General features: G+C 45.2%; 1 protein-coding gene across 1 annotated transcript in view; it reads right to left on the bottom strand.

The window, feature by feature from the left end:
• cetp (cholesteryl ester transfer protein, plasma) overlaps window positions 1-24,734 on the bottom strand; it is a gene marked incomplete at both ends in the record, with an annotated part of 106,561 nt that overhangs the window by 65,186 nt on the left and 16,641 nt on the right. Inside the window, 3 exons of the mRNA XM_084315517.1 lie at window positions 1,828-1,897; window positions 12,176-12,263; window positions 15,524-15,594. Coding sequence (XP_084171643.1) covers window positions 1,828-1,897; window positions 12,176-12,263; window positions 15,524-15,594 — 229 coding nt within the window. The remainder of the gene's footprint in view (window positions 1-1,827; window positions 1,898-12,175; window positions 12,264-15,523; window positions 15,595-24,734) is intronic.

Below are 24,734 nucleotides of genomic sequence, written 5' to 3'. Positions count from 1 at the left end.
ACTCCTCACCTGGGCCTTAACGACACACACTCCTCACCTGGGCCTTAACGACACACACTCCTCACCTGGGCCTTAACGACACACACTCCTCACCTGGGCCTTAACGACACACACTCCTCACCTGGGCCTTAACGACACACACTCCTCACCTGGGCCTTAACGACACACTCCTCACCTGGGCCTTAACGACACACACTCCTCACCTGGGCCTTAATGACACACACTCCTCACCTGGGCCTTAACGACCACACACTCCTCACCTGGGCCTTAACGACACACACTCCTCACCTGGGCCTTAACGACACACACTCCTCACCTGGGCCTTAACGACCACACACTCCTCACCTGGGCCTTAACGACACACACTCCTCACCTGGGCCTTAACGACACACACTCCTCACCTGGGCCTTAACGACCACACACTCCTCACCTGGGCCTTAACGACACACTCCTCACCTGGGCCTTAACGACACACACTCCTCACCTGGGCCTTAACGACACACACTCCTCACCTGGGCCTTAACGACACACTCCTCACCTGGGCCTTAACGACACACTCCTCACCTGGGCCTTAACGACACACACTCCTCACCTGGGCCTTAACGACACACACTCCTCACCTGGGCCTTAACGACACACACTCCTCACCTGGGCCTTAACGACACACACTCCTCACCTGGGCCTTAACGACACACTCCTCACCTGGGCCTTAACGACCACACACTCCTCACCTGGGCCTTAACGACCACACACTCCTCACCTGGGCCTTAACGACACACACTCCTCACCTGGGCCTTAACGACACACACTCCTCACCTGGGCCTTAACGACACACACTCCTCACCTGGGCCTTAACGACACACACTCCTCACCTGAGCCTTAACGACACACACTCCTCACCTGGGCCTTAACGACACACTCCTCACCTGGGCCTTAACGACACACACTCCTCACCTGGGCCTTAACGACACACACTCCTCACCTGGGCCTTAACGACCACACACTCCTCACCTGGGCCTTAACGACACACACTCCTCACCTGGGCCTTAACGACACACACTCCTCACCTGGGCCTTAACGACCACACACTCCTCACCTGGGCCTTAACGACCACACACTCCTCACCTGGGCCTTAACGACACACACTCCTCACCTGGGCCTTAACGACACACACTCCTCACCTGGGCCTTAACGACACACACTCCTCACCTGGGCCTTAACGACACACACTCCTCACCTGGGCCTTAACGACACACACTCCTCACCTGGGCCTTAACGACACACACTCCTCACCTGGGCCTTAACGACACACACTCCTCACCTGGGCCTTAACGACACACACTCCTCACCTGGGCCTTAACGACACACACTCCTCACCTGGGCCTTAACGACACACACTCCTCACCTGGGCCTTAACGACACACACTCCTCACCCTGGGCCTTAATGACACACACTCCTCACCTGAGCCTTAACGACACACACTCCTCACCTGGGCCTTAACGACACACACTCCTCACCTGGGCCTTAACGACACACACTCCTCACCTGGGCCTTAACGACACACACTCCTCACCTGGGCCTTAACGACACACACTCCTCACCTGCGCCTTAACGACACACACTCCTCACCTGGGCCTTAACGACACACACTCCTCACCTGGGCCTTAATGACACACACTCCTCACCCTGGGCCTTAATGACACACACTCCTCACCTGGGCCTTAACGACACACACTCCTCACCTGGGCCTTAACGACACACACTCCTCACCTGGGCCTTAACGACACACACTCCTCACCTGGGCCTTAATGACACACACTCCTCACCTGGGCCTTAACGACCAGCTTCACAGTGAAGGTGATGAACTTGGTGAAGAGAGTCTTGAGCCAGCCGGGTCTGAAAGAGTTAAAACAATTCAACCAATGAACCCTGTGGCAGTGGTAGTACCTTGCTCTACCCATAGAGCGACACAGGGATTGGGACCCCTAACCCTGGCAGCGTTAGTGCCTTGCTCTTTAACCATGTATGTCTGCATAGCTGTATGAAGTGTATGTTTTGGTAGATGTCATCCGAACCTTCACACTGATATTGATGTTGTAAATGCTTGAAAATATGCTCCATAAAACGCCTGGCGTAGGTCATTTACCCTTGTGAAAACCACTGTATTGTTTATTTTCACTAATGTCACTGTATTTCTCTACTACCAGATGTTCAAATGCATGCAACAACTGGGAGTAACAAGCAGATCAGAGCTTCTAGAGTCAGGGTTAATATCAGCAGAGCTTCTAGTCAGAGGGTTTATATCAGTAGAGCTTCTAGTCAGAGGGTTAATATCAGAGCTTCTAGTCAGAGGGTTAATATCAGAGCTTCTAGTCAGAGGGTTAATATCAGTAGAGCTTCTAGTCAGAGGGTTTATATCAGAGCTTCTAGTCAGAGGGTTAATATCAGTAGAGCTTCTAGTCAGAGGGTTAATATCAGTAGAGCTTCTAGTCAGAGGGTTAATATCAGTAGAGCTTCTAGTCAGAGGGTTAATATCAGTAGAGCTTCTAGTCAGAGGGTTAATATCAGTAGAGCTTCTAGTCAGAGGGTTTATATCAGTAGAGCTTCTAGTCAGAGGGTTAATATCAGAGCTTCTAGTCAGAGGGTTTATATCAGAGCTTCTAGTCAGAGGGTTAATATCAGCAGAGCTTCTAGTCAGAGGGTTAATATCAGTAGAGCTTCTAGTCAGAGGGTTTATATCAGAGCTTATAGTCAGAGGGTTAATATCAGTAGAGCTTCTAGTCAGAGGGTTTATATCAGTAGAGCTTCTAGTCAGAGGGTTAATATCAGTAGAGCTTCTAGTCAGAGGGTTAATATCAGTAGAGCTTCTAGTCAGAGGGTTAATATCAGTAGAGCTTCTAGTCAGAGGGTTAATATCAGTAGAGCTTCTAGTCAGAGGGTTAATATCAGAGTTTCTAGTCAGAGGGTTAATATCAGTAGAGCTTCTAGTCAGAGGGTTAATATCAGTAGAGCTTCTAGTCAGAGGGTTTATATCAGTAGAGCTTCTAGTCAGAGGGTTAATATCAGAGCTTCTAGTCAGAGGGTTAATATCAGTAGAGATTCTAGTCAGAGGGTTAATATCAGAGCTTCTAGTCAGAGGGTTAATATCAGCAGAGCTTCTAGTCAGAGGGTTAATATCAGTAGAGCTTCTAGTCAGAGGGTTTATATCAGTAGAGCTTCTAGTCAGAGGGTTAATATCAGTAGAGCTTCTAGTCAGAGGGTTAATATCAGTAGAGCTTCTAGTCAGAGGGTTTATATCAGTAGAGCTTCTAGTCAGAGGGTTAATATCAGTAGAGCTTCTAGTCAGAGGGTTAATATCAGAGCTTCTAGTCAGAGGGTTAATATCAGAGCTTCTAGTCAGAGGGTTAATATCAGCAGAGCTTCTAGTCAGAGGGTTAATATCAGTAGAGCTTCTAGTCAGAGGGTTAATATCAGTAGAGCTTCTAGTCAGAGGGTTAATATCAGAGCTTCTAGTCAGAGGGTTAATATCAGTAGAGCTTCTAGTCAGAGGCTTAATATCAGTTGAGTTACTAGTCAGAGGGTTAATATCAGAGCTTCTAGTCAGAGGGTTAATATCAGTAGAGCTTCTAGTCAGAGGGTTAATATCAGCAGAGCTTCTAGTCAGAGGGTTAATATCAGTAGAGCTTCTAGTCAGAGGGTTAATATCAGAGCTTCTAGTCAGAGGGTTAATATCAGAGCTTCTAGTCAGAGGGTTTATATCAGAGCTTCTAGTCAGAGGGTTAATATCAGTAGAGCTTCTAGTCAGAGGGTTAATATCAGTAGAGCTTCTAGTCAGAGGGTTAATATCAGAGCTTCTAGTCAGAGGGTTAATATCAGTAGAGCTTCTAGTCAGAGGGTTAATATCAGCAGAGCTTCTAGTCAGAGGGTTAATATCAGTAGAGCTTCTAGTCAGAGGGTTAATATCAGAGCTTCTAGTCAGAGGGTTAATATCAGTAGAGCTTCTAGTCAGAGGGTTAATATCAGAGCTTCTAGTCAGAGGGTTAATATCAGTAGAGCTTCTAGTCAGAGGGTTAATATCAGCAGAGCTTCTAGTCAGAGGGTTAATATCAGTAGAGCTTCTAGTCAGAGGGTTAATATCAGAGCTTCTAGTCAGAGGGTTAATATCAGTAGAGCTTCTAGTCAGAGGGTTAATATCAGCAGAGCTTCTAGTCAGAGGGTTAATATCAGTAGAGCTTCTAGTCAGAGGGTTAATATCAGAGCTTCTACTCAGAGGGTTAATATCAGTAGAGCTTCTAGTCAGAGGGTTAATATCAGTAGAGCTTCTAGTCAGAGGGTTTATATCAGTAGAGCTTCTAGTCAGAGGGTTAATATCAGTAGAGCTTCTAGTCAGAGGGTTAATATCAGAGCTTCTAGTCAGAGGGTTAATATCAGAGCTTCTAGTCAGAGGGTTAATATCAGCAGAGCTTCTAGTCAGAGGGTTAATATCAGTAGAGCTTCTAGTCAGAGGGTTAATATCAGTAGAGCTTCTAGTCAGAGGGTTAATATCAGAGCTTCTAGTCAGAGGGTTAATATCAGTAGAGCTTCTAGTCAGAGGCTTAATATCAGTTGAGTTACTAGTCAGAGGGTTAATATCAGAGCTTCTAGTCAGAGGGTTAATATCAGTAGAGCTTCTAGTCAGAGGGTTAATATCAGCAGAGCTTCTAGTCAGAGGGTTAATATCAGTAGAGCTTCTAGTCAGAGGGTTAATATCAGAGCTTCTAGTCAGAGGGTTAATATCAGAGCTTCTAGTCAGAGGGTTTATATCAGAGCTTCTAGTCAGAGGGTTAATATCAGTAGAGCTTCTAGTCAGAGGGTTAATATCAGTAGAGCTTCTAGTCAGAGGGTTAATATCAGAGCTTCTAGTCAGAGGGTTAATATCAGTAGAGCTTCTAGTCAGAGGGTTAATATCAGCAGAGCTTCTAGTCAGAGGGTTAATATCAGTAGAGCTTCTAGTCAGAGGGTTAATATCAGAGCTTCTAGTCAGAGGGTTAATATCAGTAGAGCTTCTAGTCAGAGGGTTAATATCAGAGCTTCTAGTCAGAGGGTTAATATCAGTAGAGCTTCTAGTCAGAGGGTTAATATCAGCAGAGCTTCTAGTCAGAGGGTTAATATCAGTAGAGCTTCTAGTCAGAGGGTTAATATCAGAGCTTCTAGTCAGAGGGTTAATATCAGTAGAGCTTCTAGTCAGAGGGTTAATATCAGCAGAGCTTCTAGTCAGAGGGTTAATATCAGTAGAGCTTCTAGTCAGAGGGTTAATATCAGAGCTTCTACTCAGAGGGTTAATATCAGTAGAGCTTCTAGTCAGAGGGTTAATATCAGTAGAGCTTCTAGTCAGAGGGTTTATATCAGTAGAGCTTCTAGTCAGAGGGTTAATATCAGTAGAGCTTCTAGTCAGAGGGTTAATATCAGAGCTTCTAGTCAGAGGGTTAATATCAGAGCTTCTAGTCAGAGGGTTAATATCAGCAGAGCTTCTAGTCAGAGGGTTAATATCAGTAGAGCTTCTAGTCAGAGGGTTAATATCAGTAGAGCTTCTAGTCAGAGGGTTAATATCAGAGCTTCTAGTCAGAGGGTTAATATCAGTAGAGCTTCTAGTCAGAGGCTTAATATCAGTTGAGTTACTAGTCAGAGGGTTAATATCAGAGCTTCTAGTCAGAGGGTTAATATCAGTAGAGCTTCTAGTCAGAGGGTTAATATCAGCAGAGCTTCTAGTCAGAGGGTTAATATCAGTAGAGCTTCTAGTCAGAGGGTTAATATCAGAGCTTCTAGTCAGAGGGTTAATATCAGAGCTTCTAGTCAGAGGGTTTATATCAGAGCTTCTAGTCAGAGGGTTAATATCAGTAGAGCTTCTAGTCAGAGGGTTAATATCAGTAGAGCTTCTAGTCAGAGGGTTAATATCAGAGCTTCTAGTCAGAGGGTTAATATCAGTAGAGCTTCTAGTCAGAGGGTTAATATCAGCAGAGCTTCTAGTCAGAGGGTTAATATCAGTAGAGCTTCTAGTCAGAGGGTTAATATCAGAGCTTCTAGTCAGAGGGTTAATATCAGTAGAGCTTCTAGTCAGAGGGTTAATATCAGAGCTTCTAGTCAGAGGGTTAATATCAGTAGAGCTTCTAGTCAGAGGGTTAATATCAGCAGAGCTTCTAGTCAGAGGGTTAATATCAGTAGAGCTTCTAGTCAGAGGGTTAATATCAGAGCTTCTAGTCAGAGGGTTAATATCAGTAGAGCTTCTAGTCAGAGGGTTAATATCAGCAGAGCTTCTAGTCAGAGGGTTAATATCAGTAGAGCTTCTAGTCAGAGGGTTAATATCAGAGCTTCTACTCAGAGGGTTAATATCAGTAGAGCTTCTAGTCAGAGGGTTAATATCAGAGTGGTTTTCAGAAGGCTGAGTTACAGATGTCTAGCAACTTTCAAACAACCTTCAAGACTCTAGTAAGGTGAGCTGATATCAGCTAAAACACACATCGTATACACACCTGCGAATACAACATTAGTTAAAGAGGGTGATCTCTGCCAGGGTGAGTCAACAGTACAACATTAGTTAAAGAGGGTGATCTCTGCCAGGGTGAGTCAACAATACAACATTAGTTAAAGAGGGTGATCTCTGCCAGGGTGAGTCAACAGTACAACATTAGTTAAAGAGGGTGATCTCTGCCAGGGTGAGTCAACAATACAACATTAGTTAAAGAGGGTGATCTCTGCCAGGGTGAGTCAACAGTACAACATTAGTTAAAGAGGGTGATCTCTGCCAGGGTGAGTCAACAATACAACATTAGTTAAAGAGGGTGATCTCTGCCAGGGTGAGTCGACAGTACAACATTAGTTAAAGAGGGTGATCTCTGCCAGTGTGAGTCAACAGTACAACATTAGTTAAAGAGGGTGATCTCTGCCAGGGTGAGTCAACAATACAACATTAGTTAAAGAGGGTGATCTCTGCCAGGGTGAGTCAACAGTACAACATTAGTTCTGTATCGTATAGCTCTCGCTCGGCGTCACTCTCTGCACTGTCCTCGCACACGTGCACACGCACTGAATAAAGACCACAATGTACCTTTAATCCCAATATTTGTCTGACCACACCCCTATCAGCTTACCCATATAAGCAGGGGTGGGGCCACCCACTCGCCTCCTTCTCGCTTTCACCACAAGGAAGTGCCTCGGTAGATCCCCACACTTGAAGTGATGTGATGGTAGGAGAAGAGTTGGAAAGCAAGGATACGTTGACATCATATCTTTATTTTCTCTCTCACTATTTTCGAGAAAATACGGCGATATTGTCTTCGTACTGGAGTGTCTGGAAGATGATGATCATTCTAAAAATCCTCCACCGGTTTTCGTATTGGGAGTTCGCGCGCCGCTACATACTTTTCCAACTGCAGTCCTTGCTGTGTGCTGGTTGCGGTAAAGACACAGCCGGGCTGTAGGACGCGCCGCTGTTGTGAGAAGCGGTGGGTTCCAGGTTTGGTGAGTTATGTTTTGCTGGCAGGCTCCACTTGTCTGTTAGTGCTATGGGGGCTAATTGACAATGTTTATGAAAACCGGCCCCAGGCTAGGGTCCTTTGTTCAGCCTCTTAGGCGACAGAAGACCTTGGTCTGAAGCCCATTATAGTTTTAACTAGTGGGCCACGACCATTAACACTGGTGATCCCTGTGTTTTCTGGACGAGTGGATATCTCTCTGTCACTGTGTTAAGGCCCCATCTTTCATATCCAAATGAGAGTATTCCCTCACGAGGAGATATGGGCATAGATGTTCGATAGCGGAAGATCTGTGTTCAAGTCAGCTACACAGGCCAGTTGGGTATTGTGCTGGCTCCGTCGGGTGTTGGTAAAATCACCGTTGTAAAACTGTGTTAACATCTTGTTTCTCTTTTCTCTTAAAAAGTGAGGAGGGTTTCAGAACGGCGGCCTGTCTGGGTGAGTGTTATATCATTGCTCCCCTCTGGTCGCGTGCGCCGTTCGCTCGCCGTCTCACGGGCAGGGGCAGTAGCGACCGACGGTTGGAGCGGCCGTTAGCTTAATGCTACTCTGTTGAACGTGCTTTGATTATAACATGTTTTAAACACTCTTGACTACGACGTCATCTTTGACAGAGGATGTTCGTCGAACCTGCCCTGGGCCAGGACGGCAAAGCCTGCGTCAACAAAGGGGACCGTAGCGACGGGTTGGAGCGGCGACGCTGCCCAGATCGAACAACACAGGACGGCTGTGTTTTCTACGGTGTCTTGAGACTGCACTTCGTTGATCTACGCTCCGGGTAGGCCAGGTCTGACCAGACCTTGTACACTTCTTCTGGCTTTCCCTTCTAAATGTTTTGTAAATAGCGATGTTTTCCAAAACGAGTGTTACTGCACTACATTTAGGATACGACGCGAGTTGTGTGTGAATTGTCTTGTCACTAGGTATTTAGCTTCTCCGTGCAAATCGGGTTGTTGTTTCAGATGTGAAAATGATCTGGTTTGTTGTGTTGAGAAACATCATGTGTGTTTATATGTACCGTGTACTCACAACTAAGGGGGTTAACTAACCTATAAAGCTATGCTTAGTGACAAATGAGTAAAGAATATTCTTTTCTCAGCCTGTAATGACAATGAACAGTGAGTTCACATATTAACAGGTTTTCCTGTTTTAACTGGCCGTATTAAGGGTAAAGTAGGAGGATTGTGTTTCCCCCCGGTTCCCTGGGGACTTCTTCATCCTCCTATCAGACATGTTGTTGCATTACATTGTGTCTTTGTGTGGTAGGGATGCGATGTAACCCTTAGCTTGATTGCTGAGGTTGTGCTAAGACTGCTGGAGAAACTTTATTTTCCTAAAAGAAAAGATTGTTTGGTCGCTTTCGTGTGTGCTTAGCAAGACCTGTGGCCGATACTAATCGAGAATTATGTATTCTCTCATTATGAAAAACGGCGTTCCTCTGTAGAGTGTTTTTGCCATTTTTTGTAGGTGATGATGGGTTGTGTGTGTCATGTGACCTACAACTGGGTTGGACTGGCCACAGAAGCACATGTGTAAGTTTGGACCGGGGCTCTTAGAGAGCCCTCTCTATTCTGTGTTTTTTCCTTAGTAAAAATCAGATAGCAGGTTAGCTCATGCGCTGTGTGAAGCTGTCAGACGCTTCATAGAGCTGACTATGACTGTGTCATACTCTCTTTTTGTCATTACATCGTATCATGGGTGTGGGGTCGTAAAGTGGTAAACTGGTAACCTTTCCTCTCCCCCTTTTTTCTGTTGGTCAGGGGTACACCCCCTGTCCTTCAAGGTTCCTGTCACGTTGCGGTCCCGCACGTTACGGGGTGAGGGGGGGGGGAGGGAGTTTCATGGTCCCACGGCCTGGAATATTGGGCGTGTGCACCGCAGAAATTCCCCCGCCATAGAGTACGTCACGTGTGCTGTTCAGGTCCATGTGATGGATCTGTTTCGGGGGGTGGTCAGGGATCCTCCTCACCAAGCTCCTATTCGGGCCTTCTGTGAGTTCGGACTCCTCCTTCCATGTGAGGGAGCCTTCTTCAGAGTACAGAGCCTCCTCCTCAGATTGTCAAGGTGAGTGGACCCTCTAGAAGGAGTCCTACTCTATTGTGTATTTATTCGATTCAATTCGATTATTGAGTGTGTATGGGTTCAGTGCCTCCTCCCCGGAGAGCCCTAAATCCAATTTTTTACATGGCTCAAGGTGCAATATATTCATTTCAATCTGTACAGCTCGCGTGGGAAGTCTCTCTGGGGATTCCCGTCTCCTTCCTATGGGAGGGTGGTGGGATGTAAAAATGTGAAAAATGTTTACCCCCGGCTGTGTAGACTGGGATACATACTGTTGGTGCTTCCTTCTTTTCTACTAAAAAGAGTTGGAGTTAGGAAGTGTCACACCCCTCTTGTCGTTCCCCATGGCGCCTTGGGGATTCAATGACTGGTCTAAATAGCCTGTTCATTGATTAGGTTGTATCCCGACGCACGTATAGTGCTAGCTCGGGGTGTTCTGTAAACAGGCGACTGACTGGCACGCCTTGGTTGCTTGAGGTTAAAACGGCGTTTTTATAAAGCAACTGGGATGGAGGTTTTTCCTCTTCCGACGACCAAATCCAACGACCTGGTTTTTTGTCATCGACGGATTCTCGTTCATGTCTGGGGGATGATGACGGAATGGATCTGAACATATGTAGAGGGGTCTCACGCCCTGGGGGTGGGCCACCGGGCGCGGTTCGCCCGAACGTCTGGGTGGCGCCTTCTTTTCATGTTTAAGATCAACACGCATATCTGCCCCTTCTCCTGGAGTAGGCATGTCGGCGTGGTTAGGGCATGGGACTGGTTCTGGTCACGCTGGTCCGGATCAGTTGAACCCGTTGTCCGCCGGGGATGCAGATCTGCTGTTCTGGTACCCTGAGGGACTTGGGCTTTTTTCAGGGGGAAAAATGCCAGGTTGGTCCGGGTGTCACAGGGTTAAGCACTATGGAGACCCTGGTTGGGTACGTTTTTTACTCAGCACTGTCGTAATGGCTTACGGCCATGCCAACCTGTACACGCTCGATCTCGTCAGATCTTGGCCGCTACACAGGTTGGTCCTGGTTAGTACTTGGTTGGGAGACCGCCTGGGAATACCAAGTACGGTGTGCTTAGGGGCTGGTTCTCCATTCTTTTTCGCTCCTCTCTCACGCATGGCGAAGAGGGGCCTGTTGGGGTGGTCTTTGACCTCCTCTGGTAACCCTGTGCTTCCCGTATCGCCGGGCCCGGTCCGAAGTAATGTTTCGTCGACCCGTAGGCCTGGGTTAACCCTTTTTTGAAAAACTGAAACACTTGTACTGTGGTATAGCCGGTGTATACCCGCAGGTGTGTTTTGGAGTTTTTTCTTGAGGGGTTATAGGAACAACCACCGCATTGGGTAACACCAAGGTGGTTTATTCCCTGGTGTGTTGGAGCAGTGTCAACTCCCGGGTTCACCGTTTGAGGGTGCCCCTGCACGTTCATGACGTCTGCCAATCGTGTCAGCCTTCTCTGCCTCAACCCCTCTGGGTGGGTTTTTTTTAAATGGAGGCTTGGTCATGCAACACCGCCAGCTTACGCTCCTTCCGCCGGGGCGGCTGTGTTCAGCTGTCCCCTCTGGCGCCTGTCTCGTCCGCAGTCTCCAGGCTAGGGTTAATAGCCTGTTGCCTGGTTTTTTCCCTGGTGCGCTGCCTGCTTCCGTTGGTTAACCTTTTTTGTGTGCTTACGGCCATGCTTACTGCCTGTTCTGCAGGGTCAGTGTGCCAGGCGGTGTACTATTGGGGGGACAGGGCCCGCTCGGCTGAGGGGCCTTTGTCCGAATACGCTGGCGATGTGGGGGGCGGGGTCACTAAGTGCCCACCTGGTGGGGTCTTGATGCTGGCATCATGGACTTCTCCGGGCCCCCGTTCCAGGGGGTCCAGTCCCTTTGGTGGGTCTGGGTCTTCCTTCGCGCTCCGGTGCTACGGCCTTGCCACGGGGTTGGGTTTGCCCTTGACCCCGTGATTCTGGGGGCAGTAACGAGGTTGTTTCCTCCGTTCGTTCCCGGGTGGCATGCGGGTTGTGCGTGTGTGTAGTCGTGGGGTCAAGCCACGGCTGCTCACCCTGTGCGTTGAGTTGCTTGAGTGCCTCTTCGCACGGTCGGGTCCGTCGCCCTCCCGTGAAGCCCCCAATAGAGGGGGTGCCCTCCATTAGGGTGGGTCGGGGGGGCTCGGCCCTCCCTGTTCTGATGGTTGTGGGGGGCTTTCAGCGGGGTGTATTTGTCGGCCGATGGCTCTCGCTCGACCTCCCTTGTGCAGAGAGTGACGCCGAGCGAGAGCTATACGATACAGAACGTTAGGTTATGACTATAACCAAGTTCTGTTAGTATAGCGACGCTCGGCGTCCGACGCCGCTGCAGCCCTTGATCTCGCCTTGTGGTGAAATCTTGGGAAGGAGGCGAGTGGGTGGCCCCACCCCTGCTTATATGGGTAAGCTGATAGGGGTGTGGTCAGACAAATATTGGGATTAAAGGTACATTGTGGTCTTTATTCAGTGCGTGTGCACGTGTGCGAGGACAGTGCAGAGAGTGATGCCGAGCGTCGCTATACTAACAGAACTTGGTTATAGTCATAACCTAACGTTAAAGAGGGTGATCTCTGCCAGGGTGAGTCTCTCTGGGACTTACTCACGATCTCCCTGCAGCGTGAGATGGAGCTGATGGAACTCCAGGTAACAGTCTGACGTGTCTGCTGCCACCTTACCCCTACCACAGTCTGAGAGGGGGGGGGGAGAGAGAGAGAGGGGGGGAGAGAGAGAGAGGGGGGGAGAGAGAGAGAGAGAGAGAGGAGAGAGAGAGAGGCAGAGAGAGAGATACAGATAGAGAGAGAGGGATACAGAGAGAGAGAGAGAGAGAGAGAGAGAGAGAGAGAGAGAGAGAGAGAGAGAGAGAGAGAGAGAGAGAGAGAGAGAGAGAGAGAGAGAGAGAGAGAGAGAGAGAGAGAGAGAGAGACAGAGAGAGAGACAGAGAGAGGGAGAGAGAGAGAGAGAGGGGGGAGAGGGAGAGAGAGATAGAGACAGAGGAGCAGAGAGAGACAGAGAGAGAGATACAGAGAGAGAGGCAGAGAGGGAGACATAGAGAAAGAGACAGAGAGAGAGAGAGAGAGATAGAGAGAGAGAGAGAGAGAGAGAGAGAGAGAGAGAGAGAGAGAGAGAGAGAGAGAGAGAGAGAGAGAGAGAGAGAGAGAGAGAGAGAGAGAGAGAGAGAGAGAGAGAGAGAGAGAGAGAATCTTTAAAGGGCAGGTCTTACTGGTGTCAAACAAACAACCTCCTCCTAAACCAGGGGTGGCCAACCCGCGGCTCGCGAGCCGCATGCGGCTCTTTGCCCGTCAATGTGCGGCTCTTCCATCCATAATTTTTTTTTTTTTTTTTTTTTTTTTTTTACTTTTTTTTTATGTCACTCATTCCATAAGGACGTAGAATAAACATTTACAATTTTTTTAAATGGTCCATTTGCATGTTCTTGGTATCTGAATCTAGGGACATATACTGTATGGATCAGTGTCAGAAATAGTGTGTCTGTTACTAGGCTTGAGTAAATTGTAATGAACCAAAGGAGAATATCAATTCTATTTAAAAAAAAAAATTATATTTGACTGTAAATAACACCATGCTAAAATTGACCAGACCTGAAAAATCTAAGCAAATGAATAAAGGGAAGATGATTAAACAGAAGGTTTTGTAGATACAGTACTGAATTCTGCCATCTTTTTTATAATGTAAATTTCTCCACCATTCTTCATCATATTGCAACACCGTTTTTTGCAAGACGTTCACAGAAAGGTAGAGAAACTAACTGCGTTCTGTTTTATGGCAATAACGTTCAGGTTTGTGGGAGATAATCCCAAAAAATAAGAGAAATTAAAAAGTAAATCCAGAAGTCAGATGATTGACAGGGGCTGGTGTGAGCTGGGTAGGGTAGTTTTTCGAAATTTGAAAGCCCTGAGTCTCTTCCTTCAAAAGACTACACTCACTTTTGGCTGTGCCACTTCCTCCTGTCAATATGTGCCGGTTTCCGACTCAATGCCCTGAGATTTCTATAATCTTATATTTCACTAATAACAGTTAAAATAATTGGTAAACAAACATAATGCTGAAAATATACACTTTTACTGTATATCTCGGGCTTAAGAGGTTAACCCTGTGAGGCCCAAATTAAAAAGAAATTAGCAACTTCAGAGGCCAGAGGGTGGGACATATAAACACATTTACTATCAAATAGCATTGTGAGGCTGAACAACAGGACCAATTGACTATACATGTGCTTAAAGGGGAACTATCTTATAAATGGCTTTTTTCAGTGTTTACCATTGTTTCTTAGCTATGTGGACTTATATTAATAGGATATATCTCTAATTCTCATATTGGCGAATTCTTCCAATTCTCCTCACAATATTCACCCTCACTGAACTGAGTCATCTGAAAATGTGCATATCTGTGATGTCAGAGATTTCTCAGCTGCATAATAATGTGGCAGTTGATGTGGCAGTTGGCACCAGGCCACACAGTGGTTGGAGCCCAGCCTCAAAACGGCTTAAGATCTTGAGGTAGAAAAATGCGGTTTTTAGTACTTGATTAGAAATACAAAACAATGCATTTTTTTTTTTTTTAAACCTAGGTGTTCCATAGACTCACAGGAATTGTGTAAAAGTGCCCAAATAGTGAAAGAAATAGTAAAATAGTTCCCCTTTAACATTTTTTAAATAAACATTATTTTTTTAAATGGCTAAAAGTGATTTTGTAATTTTGCAACCGTGGGTCTCACAGGGTACTTTTAACCCTGTGAGGCCCAAATAAAAAAGACATTAGCAACTTCAGAGGCCAGAGGGTGAGACCTATAAACACATGAAGGGTGCCGTGACTGAAAAAAAAGGTTGAGAAACGCTGGTATATGGTGTGGCTCTTTGTGGTACCACAGTCATTTTTTTGTGGCTCTTAGTCTCTGACTGGTTGGCCACCCCTGTCCTAAACTCTTCATTTCCACCATAATGCAAACTACGTAACAGTAGGAAGTAGTGTAATGAATGATAGTATTTGGTTGATCAAAGCGCTGTTAACTAATGACTAACTGTAGAATGTATTTGGTTGATCAAGGCGCTATTAACTAATGACTAACTGTAGAACGTATTTCGTTGATCAAGGCTCTGGTAACTAATGACTAACTGTAGAACGTACTTGGTTGATCAAGGCGCTGTTAACTAATGACTAACTGTAGAATGTATTTGGTTGATCAAGGCGCTGGTAACTAATGACTAACTGTAGAAAGTACTTGGTTGATCAAGGCGCTGTTAACTAATGACTAACTGTAGAACGTATTTGGTTGATCAAGGCGCTGTTAACTAATGACTAACTGTAGAAGGTATTTGGTTGATCAAGGCGCTGGTAACTAATGACTAACTGTAGAATGTACTTGGTTGATCAAGGCGCTGGTAACTAATGACTAACTGTAGAACGTACTTCGTTGATCAAGGCTCTGGTAACTAATGACTAACTGTAGAACGTACTTGGTTGATCAAGGCTCTGGTAACTAATGACTAACTGTAGAACGTATTTGGTTGATCAAGGCTCTGGTAACTAATGACTAACTGTAGAACGTACTTGGTTGATCAAGGCGCTGGTAACTAATGACTAACTGTAGAACGTATTTGGTTGATCAAGGCTCTGGTAACTAATGACTAACTGTAGAACATACTTGGTTGATCAAGGCTCTGGTAACTAATGACTAACTGTAGAACATACTTCGTTGATCAAGGCTCTGGTAACTAATGACTAACTGTGATGGATCACAGCTTATGTGGGTTTTATTTTAGTTTATTCTATAGGTGCTTTGGCTTTATTTCGTCTTTCTGTGAGGGACAGCTGTCAACCAATGGCCTGTGTGTGGGCTTGATTGCCTCCTGATTGGTGTCAGGTGTGCAGTTCTTCTCTGTCCACTAGTAACTAGTAACGTGCCTAATCGTAACAAGAAAGTACTCACAGAGTTTGGGATTGATGCCAAGATCGATCCGAGACTCGATCTCAAAATCAGTGGAATGTTCCACCCGGAGCCTACAGGAGCAGAACAACATCTCATAACTACAGGAGCAGAACAACATATCATAACTACAGGAGCAGAACAACATATCATAACTACAGGAGCAGAACAACATATCATAACTACAGGAGCAGAACAACATGTCATAACTACAGGAGCAGAACAACATGTCATAACTACAGGAGCAGAACAACATATCATAACTACAGGAGCAGAACAGGAGCAGAACAACATATCATAACTACAGGAGCAGAACAACATATCATAACTACAGGAGCAGAACAACATATCATAACTACAGGAGCAGAACAACATATCATAACTACAGGAGCAGAACAACATATCATAACTACCTAACAGAGAGGAACATATCATAACTACCTAACAGAGAGGGACATATCATAACTACCTAACAGAGAGGAACATATCATAACTACCTAACAGAGAGGAACATATCATAACTACCTAACAGAGAGGAACATATCATAACTACCTAACAGAGAGGAACATATCATAACTACCTAACAGAGCTCAGAGGAACATATCATAACTACCTAACAGAGCTCAGAGGAACATATCATAACTACCTAACAGAGCTCAGAGGAACATATCATAACTACCTAACAGAGAGGAACATATCATAACTACCTAACAGAGAGGAACATATCATAACTACCTAACAGAGAGGGACATATCATAACTACCTAACAGAGAGGAACATATCATAACTACCTAACAGAGAGGAACATATCATAACTACCTAACAGAGAGGAACATATCATAACTACCTAACAGAGCTCAGAGGAACATATCATAACTACCTAACAGAGCTCAGAGGAACATATCATAACTACCTAACAGAGCTCAGAGGAACATATCATAACTACCTAACAGAGAGGAACATATCATAACTACCTAACAGAGAGGAACATATCATAACTACCTAACAGAGACGAACATATCATAACTACCTAACAGAGAGGAACATATCATAACCACCTAACAGAGAGGAACATATCATAACTACCTAACAGAGAGGAACATATCATAACTACCTAACAGAGAGGAACATATCATAACTACCTAACAGAGCTCAGAGGAACATATCATAACTACCTAACAGAGCTCAGAGGAACATATCATAACTACCTAACAGAGAGGAACATATCATAACTACCTAACAGAGCTCAGAGGAACATATCATAACTACCTAACAGAGCTCAGAGGAACATATCATAACTACCTAACAGAGAGGAACCTATCATAACTACCTAACAGAGAGGAACATATCATAACTACCTAACAGAGAGGAACATATCATAACTACCTAACAGAGAGGAACATATCATAACTACCTAACAGAGAGGAACATATCATAACTACCTAACATAGCTCAGTGGAACATATCATAACTACCTAACAGAGAGGAACATATCATAACTACCTAACAGAGAGGAACATATCATAACTACCTAACAGAGAGGAACATATCATAACTACCTAACAGAGAGGAACATATCATAACTACCTAACAGAGAGAAACATATCATAACTACCTAACAGAGAGGAACATATCATAACTACCTAACAGAGCTCAGAGGAACATATCATAACTACCTAACAGAGAGGAACATATCATAACTACCTAACAGAGAGGAACATATCATAACTACCTAACAGAGAGGAACATATCATAACTACCTAACAGAGAGGAACATATCATAACTACCTAACAGAGAGGAACATATCATAACTACCTAACAGAGAGGAACATATCATAACTACCTAACAGAGAGGAACATATCATAACTACCTAACAGAGAGGAACATATCATAACTACCTAACAGAGCTCAGTGGAACATATCATACCTACCTAACAGAGTGGAACATATCATAACTACCTAACAGAGAGGAACATATCATAACTACCTAACAGAGAGGAACATATCATAACTACCTAACAGAGCTCAGAGGAACATATCATAACTACCTAACAGAGAGGAACATATCATAACTACCTAACAGAGAGGAACATATCATAACTACCTAACAGAGAGGAACATATCATAACTACCTAACAGAGAGGAACATATCATAACTACCTAACAGAGCTCAGTGGAACATATCATACCTACCTAACAGAGTGGAACATATCATAACTACCTAACAGAGAGGAACATATCATAACTACCTAACAGAGAGGAACATATCATAACTACCTAACAGAGCTCAGTGGAACATATCATAACTACCTAACAGAGAGGAACATATCATAACTACCTAACAGAGAGGGACATATCATAACTACCTAACATAGCTCAGAGGAACATATCATAACTACCTAACAGAGTGGAACATATCATAACTACCTAACAGAGAGGAACATATCATAACTACCTAACAGAGAGGAACATATCATAACTACCTAACAGAGAGGAACATATCATAACTACCTAACAGAGAGGAACATATCATAAATACCTAACAGAGAGCAACATATCATAACTACCTAACAGAGAGGAACATATCATAACTACCTAACAGAGAGGACATATCATAACTACCTAACAGAGCTCAGTGGAACATATCATAACTACCTAACAGAGAGGAACATATCATAACTACCTAACAGAGAGGAACATATCATAACTACCTAACAGAGCTGAGTGGAACATATCATAACTACCTAACAGAGAGGAACATATCATAACTACCTAACAGAGAGGAACATATCATAACTACCTAACAGAGATGAACATATCATAACTACCTAACAGAGCTCAGAGGAACATATCATAACTACCTAACAGAGAGGAACATATCATAACTACCTAACAGAGCTCAGAGGAACATATCATAACTACCTAACAGAGAGGAACATATCATAACTACCTAACAGAGCTCAGTGGAACATATCATAACTACCTAACAGAGAGGAACATATCATAACTACCTAACAGAGAGGAACATATCATAACTACCTAACAGAGAGGAACATATCATAACTACCTAACAGAGAGGAACATATCATAACTACCTAACAGAGAGGAACATATCATAACTACCTAACAGAGAGGAACATATCATAACTACCTAACAGAGCTCAGTGGAACATATCATAACTACCTAACAGAGAGGAACATATCATAACTACATAACAGAGAGGAACATATCATAACTACCTAACAGAGAGGAACATATCATAACTACCTAACAGAGCTCAGAGGAACATATCATAACTACCTAACAGAGAGGAACATATCATAACTACCTAACAGAGAGGAACATATCATAACTACCTAATAGAGAGGAACATATCATAACTACCTAACAGAGAGGAACATATCATAACTACCTAACAGAGAGGAACATATCATAACTACCTAACAGAGCTGAGAGGAACATATCATAACTACCTAACAGAGAGGAACATATCATAACTACCTAACAGAGAGGAACATATCATAACTACCTAACAGAGAGGAACATATCATAACTACCTAACAGAGCTCAGAGGAACATATCATAACTACCTAACAGAGAGGAACATATCATAACTACCTAACAGAGAGGAACATATCATAACTACCTAACAGAGAGGAACATATCATAACTACCTAACAGAGTTCAGTGGAACATATCATAACTACCTAACAGAGCTCAGTGGAACATATCATAACTACCTAACAGAGAGGAACATATCATAACTACCTAACAGAGAGGAACATATCCTAACTACCTAACAGAGCTCAGAGGAACATATCATAACTACCTAACAGAGAGGGACATATCATAACTACCTAACAGAGCTCAGAGGAACATATCATAACTACATAACAGAGAGGAACATATCATAACTACCTAACAGAGAGGAACATATCATAACTACCTAACAGAGCTCAGAGGAACATATCATAACTACCTAACAGAGAGGAACATATCATAACTACCTAACAGAGAGGAACATATCATAACTACCTAACAGAGAGAAACATATCATAACTACCTAACAGAGAGGAACATATCATAACTACCGAACAGAGAGGAACATATCATAACTACCTAACAGAGAGGAACATATCATAACTACCTAACAGAGAGGAACATATTATAACTGTAAAGTGTCACAGCCAAATAATGACACTGGTTAAATGACATCCTGTTCTGTCTGTCAATTGTGGGATGTAAAAGGTTTAAACATATCTTTATTATATAGGATTGGAGCTATGTATATGACCTGTATATTCTTTATTTACTTTAAAACTAAACTCTGGTTGGAAGACAGTGATTGTGTGAATCTAACCTCTTCAGCTTAAGAATGAATTGCCTGTTCTGTTTGTGCAGGGGATAACGGAAAGATGGGGGGGGAGGCCTCTGCCTCTGAGAGCATGCCATGAGAGCACAGAGGGCCTAGCCTGCCTGCATCTCTTACTACCTGTTACTTACTGGTCCGCCTGCTTTTTGCTGATAACATGGCAAGCGAGGGGGCCCCAGGGAGATAAAGGCGGAGGTTGTGAAGGTTTAGAGTAGAGGAGACACACGTTATGTGTGCCACAAATCAACAAGCGCCACCTGTGTTATAAACTTATACAGAGTCTTGAAACGATAGAGAGAATCTTAAAACTATATAACAATTAAATGTTAAATGTTTACAGTCAGAAATGTTGGTGTAAGAGGTGTATACATTTCTGCTGCATTAATTATATGTTTCATAATGTCATGCTTAAAATTAACTGTCAGTAGAGAATAATACTATATATTGTGTAAACTGTGTTTTCTGGAGGAGGGCATCTCTGAAGATTCTCTGCTATAAACTCTAAGGAGTCTTGATAAGAATTCTCATGGATGGCCTCGCCTGGTACTGCCTGGTACTGCCTGGTGGCCAGATTAACCCTTTGTTTGTTCTGAATAAGAGATGAAAAATGGAGGGACTTTCTCATACTTAAAAAAAACCAGGTAACTGACGCAAGTAAAAGAAGGCAGGGAGTCCATCCTTACTGCGTATTGTATGTTGGTTGGCTAGTTAAATGACATCCCTGTGACATCACTGTTTTTAGACCAATCGAAATATAATACAGGATCAATATAAAAATGACTGTTGCTCCTTCGAGAGCCAGAGTTTTTTGAGAGATTCCATGGAGATGACTGAATTCTGATATATTGTGAGCAGAAATCTTTGTACTTATAAACATGAAACTGTGCCTTTAATGTAATCTTGTACTTTTAAAAAATAAAACACCCTTCTTTTGGAACACACCTTTTTGCTTCCATTCTTCTAACTGAAAGACGACGGGTAAGCATTGAAATGTTTTTTGCATTGTAACTTTACCCATTGCTTCCTGATTTATGATGTAAAAACTTTAGAAGTGACCCTTTAACCAGTCGGCAACCACGCGGTCCCGTAATGTTCCTGATTTATGATGTAAAAACTTTAGAAGTGTGGCTTTATCCAGACGGAGACCTAAGGAGAGAAATATATATATGTATATAGATTAAAGGTGGGTTCTGTATAATATGATTATCAAGTAAAGCCATACAGTGATAATACGTGTAACCGGATAAGGGAAATGGACCTCATCTGAATAAAAAAAGTCCTTCCCAGTGCAAATAAAATAAATATACTCCGCAACTCCAATCACTCGACCTAAGGCCGGTGACTGGGGAGGACGGAGTGGTGCATGTGTCAGGTCTGTCGGTCGGGTTTAACCCCTGCAGTTTGTGGACGCATTGAGTCCTGGATATCACAGACATCGCAGGACGCTGCTTGATGTTGAGATGCGGACCAATGAGTTATTGGGTTATCAATCTGACCGAGGCTTTGCACGGGCATTTATCATGGCGTCCCTGGGTGGGCATTTATACTAACTGAATAGGTGCTAACGGCCGAAGAAAAAAATCACGCTTCACTAGAAGGCTCTGGGGGGAGTTACAAGTGCAACATAATTTCATGCTTTGCCCACAGGAATGCAGGCTGACTAGCCACAAGCTAACTGAATGCTAACTGGGTGGCTACCTGGCCTGGAGCTACGTGAGCTAGCTAAAACGGCGCTCACTGGAATGCAGGCTGACTAGCCACAAGCTAACTGAATGCTAACTGGGTGGCTACCTGGCCTGGAGCTACGTGAGCAGCTAAAACGGCGCTCACTGGAATGCAGGCTGACTAGCCACAAGCTAACTGAATGCTAACTGGGTGGCTACCTGGCCTGGAGCTACGTGAGCAGCTAAAACGGCGCTCACTGGAATGCAGGCTGACTAGCCACAGGCTAACTGAATGCTAACTGGGTGGCTACCTGGCCTGGAGCTACGTGAGCTAGCTAAAACGGCGCTCACTGGAATGCAGGCTGACTAGCCACAAGCTAACTGAATGCTAGCTGGGTGGCTACCTGGCCTGGAGCTACGTGAGCTAGCTAAAACGGCGCTCACTGGAATGCAGGCTGACTAGCCACAAGCTAACTGAATGCTAACTGGGTGGCTACCTGGCCTGGAGCTACGTGAGCAGCTAAAACGGCGCTCACTGGAATGCAGGCTGACTAGCCACAGGCTAACTGAATGCTAACTGGGTGGCTACCTGGCCTGGAGCTACGTGAGCTAGCTAAAACGGCGCTCACTGGAATGCAGGCTGACTAGCCACAAGCTAACTGAATGCTAACTGGGTGGCTACCTGGCCTGGAGCTACGTGAGCTAGCTAAAACGGCGCTCACTGGAATGCAGGCTGACTAGCCACAAGCTAACTGAATGCTAACTGGGTGGCTACCTGGCCTGGAGCTACGTGAGCTAGCTAAAACGGCGCTCACTGGAATGCAGGCTAACTAGCCACAAGCTGATTGATGGCTAACTAGCCAAGAGCTAACTAGCTCTCAACAGGCTAACAAGCCAAGAGTGAATTGATGGCTAACTAGCCAACCACAGGCTAACAAAGCCAGGAGCTGATTGATGGCTAACTAGCCAAGAGCTAACTAGCTCTCAACAGGCTAACAAGCCAAGAGTGAATTGATGGCTAACTAGCCAACCACAGGCTAACAAAGCCAGGAGCTGATTGATGGTTAACTAGCCAAGAGCTAACTAGCTCTCAACAGGCTAACAAGCCAAGAGTGAATTGATGTCTAACTAGCCAAGAGCTAACTAGCTCCCAACAGGCTAACAAGCCAGTGCTAACAGGAAGTTAGGGAGGGGGTAGGCGCCCCGAACCTTAGCTTCCAACAGGCGGCGGTGGGACTGCGAAGTCCCGAGGGCACGTTAAAATATGTTATATAGTGCTGGGGAGTTACTGAATGGCCCCCGTGTCTGATGAGGTATGAATCAACATACCACCGTGGTACCGTCTAGTCGGCGTGTGTGTCGCACATAAGTGTGGGGGCAACACGTGGTACGTGGATGACAGTCCACACCTAGCAGAAGTGCACGGGCACCTCTGTGAACAGGCAAGGCGGGTGAAAACGGTCAAAGTTTCCATACCCAAAGCAAAGTGGAGTGGGGATCAGACCGTCGGTTCTTACCTGGGTGGCTAACAACCACTACGGGGTCTAGGATCGCTATCGACTGGGTCACCTGCCGGTCGGATCGCATATGGCAGTAAGACCATGGGAATGGCCGCCGCGCTCGGCTCAATGTACAGTCAGGCCACTATAAGCTGAAACCGAATGAGTTAGTAAGCGAGTAGTGTTTCTGTGATCTGTGTTTTTGAAAAGAAAATGCCGGGAAGCAGAAAGCTAAGGCTTGTCGGTCCAGAGGAGTCTGGATGGTAAAGCCTAGGGGTGGAAAGGGACCTAGCCTGGAACTGCGCCCGTAAGGGAGGTTCAAAGGGTCTAAGTGGAACTGGCCCTAGCCAGACGAGAGCTAACTAGCTCACCATCGGCTACCGAGCTGGTGCTAACTAGGTGAAGCTACCTAGCCCGAGGCTACACGAGGCTACATAGACCTAGTCTACAGGAACGCAGGCTAACTAGCCAAAAGGGAATCGAGTGCTATCTGAAGGCTACCTAGCCGGAGCCCGAGTTAACATCAGGCTACATAGCTGAAGTGAACAGCAGACGCTAGCTCAGGAGGAGCTAGCACAAGAGAAGCTAGCCCAGGAGATGCTAGCTCAGGAGGAGATGGCACAACCAACGCTAGCGCAGCAGATACTAGCACAAGTGATGCTAGTTCAGGAGAAGCTAGCACAAGAGAAGCTAGCACAAGAGAAGCTAGCACAAGAGAAGCTCGCACAGGAGATGCTAGCTCAGGAGGAGCTGGCGCACCCAACGCTAGCTCAGGAGAAGCTAGCACAAGAGAAGCTAGCCCAGGAGATGCTAGTACAACAGATGCTGGCGCAGCAGACGCTAACTCAGGAGAGGCTGGCGCGGCAGATGCTAGCTCAGGAGAAGTTGGCACGGGTAGCTCAGAAGAAACTGGCGCAGCAGATGCTAGCTCATGAGAAACTGGCGCAGCAGATGCTCGCTCAGGAGATGCAAGCACAAGAGACGCTAGCTCGCATGTTGAGACATCTCAAAGGACTAGAGATCCCCGAAAGGGCCTCAATGGCGCAACGGATGGAAAGAGAAGTAAGGACCCCCGGTCAAGATCCAGGGGATAACATGGTGGAGAAACTAATCCCACAGGTGCGAGACGGGAGCATGTCTCTCAATGTTGCAGCCGAATCAGTCATGAATGGAACACCTATGCAAGGATCATGCTTACTGCATGAAAAACTATTCAGAGGAGTCCCAGGGGGTAACCTACTGGCAGCCCGATGCGCAGCATGGTCACAAGACCAGTTAAGTATCGAATGTATGCTGTATGACCAAGTCAAAATGCTATCTGACAAAAGGGGGGCCTCCCAGGAGTTTCCCCCGAAAACAACCAAGGAGAGAACAAGGAAAAAGGATCCTTCCGGCATCGAATACCTCTCTGCAGACGACTGGGGGGCATTAACCCCAGAACAGCAAGCAGAGACGAGGGCAAGAAGGGAGGAATCCAAATCCCGGAAGGAGAAATACTAGAATCCTTACCTCCTGGGGACATGACACATGACACTCGAGCATGGGAAGAAGGCAGAGTGACAGAGAATCTATTAACCATCAATATAGATCCCCAGGAGAGGCCCCTACTGAATGCTATTGCACTCAAAACACAGGAGACTGACGGGAAAAACATGGGGGAGAAACTAACCCCAGA

The sequence above is a fragment of the Notolepis coatsorum genome, assembly GCF_963971535.1.
Source record: "Notolepis coatsorum genome assembly, chromosome: 6".
Classification (NCBI taxonomy): Eukaryota; Metazoa; Chordata; class Actinopteri; order Aulopiformes; family Paralepididae; genus Notolepis; species Notolepis coatsorum.
This window is presented reverse-complemented; position numbering and strand designations above follow the sequence as displayed.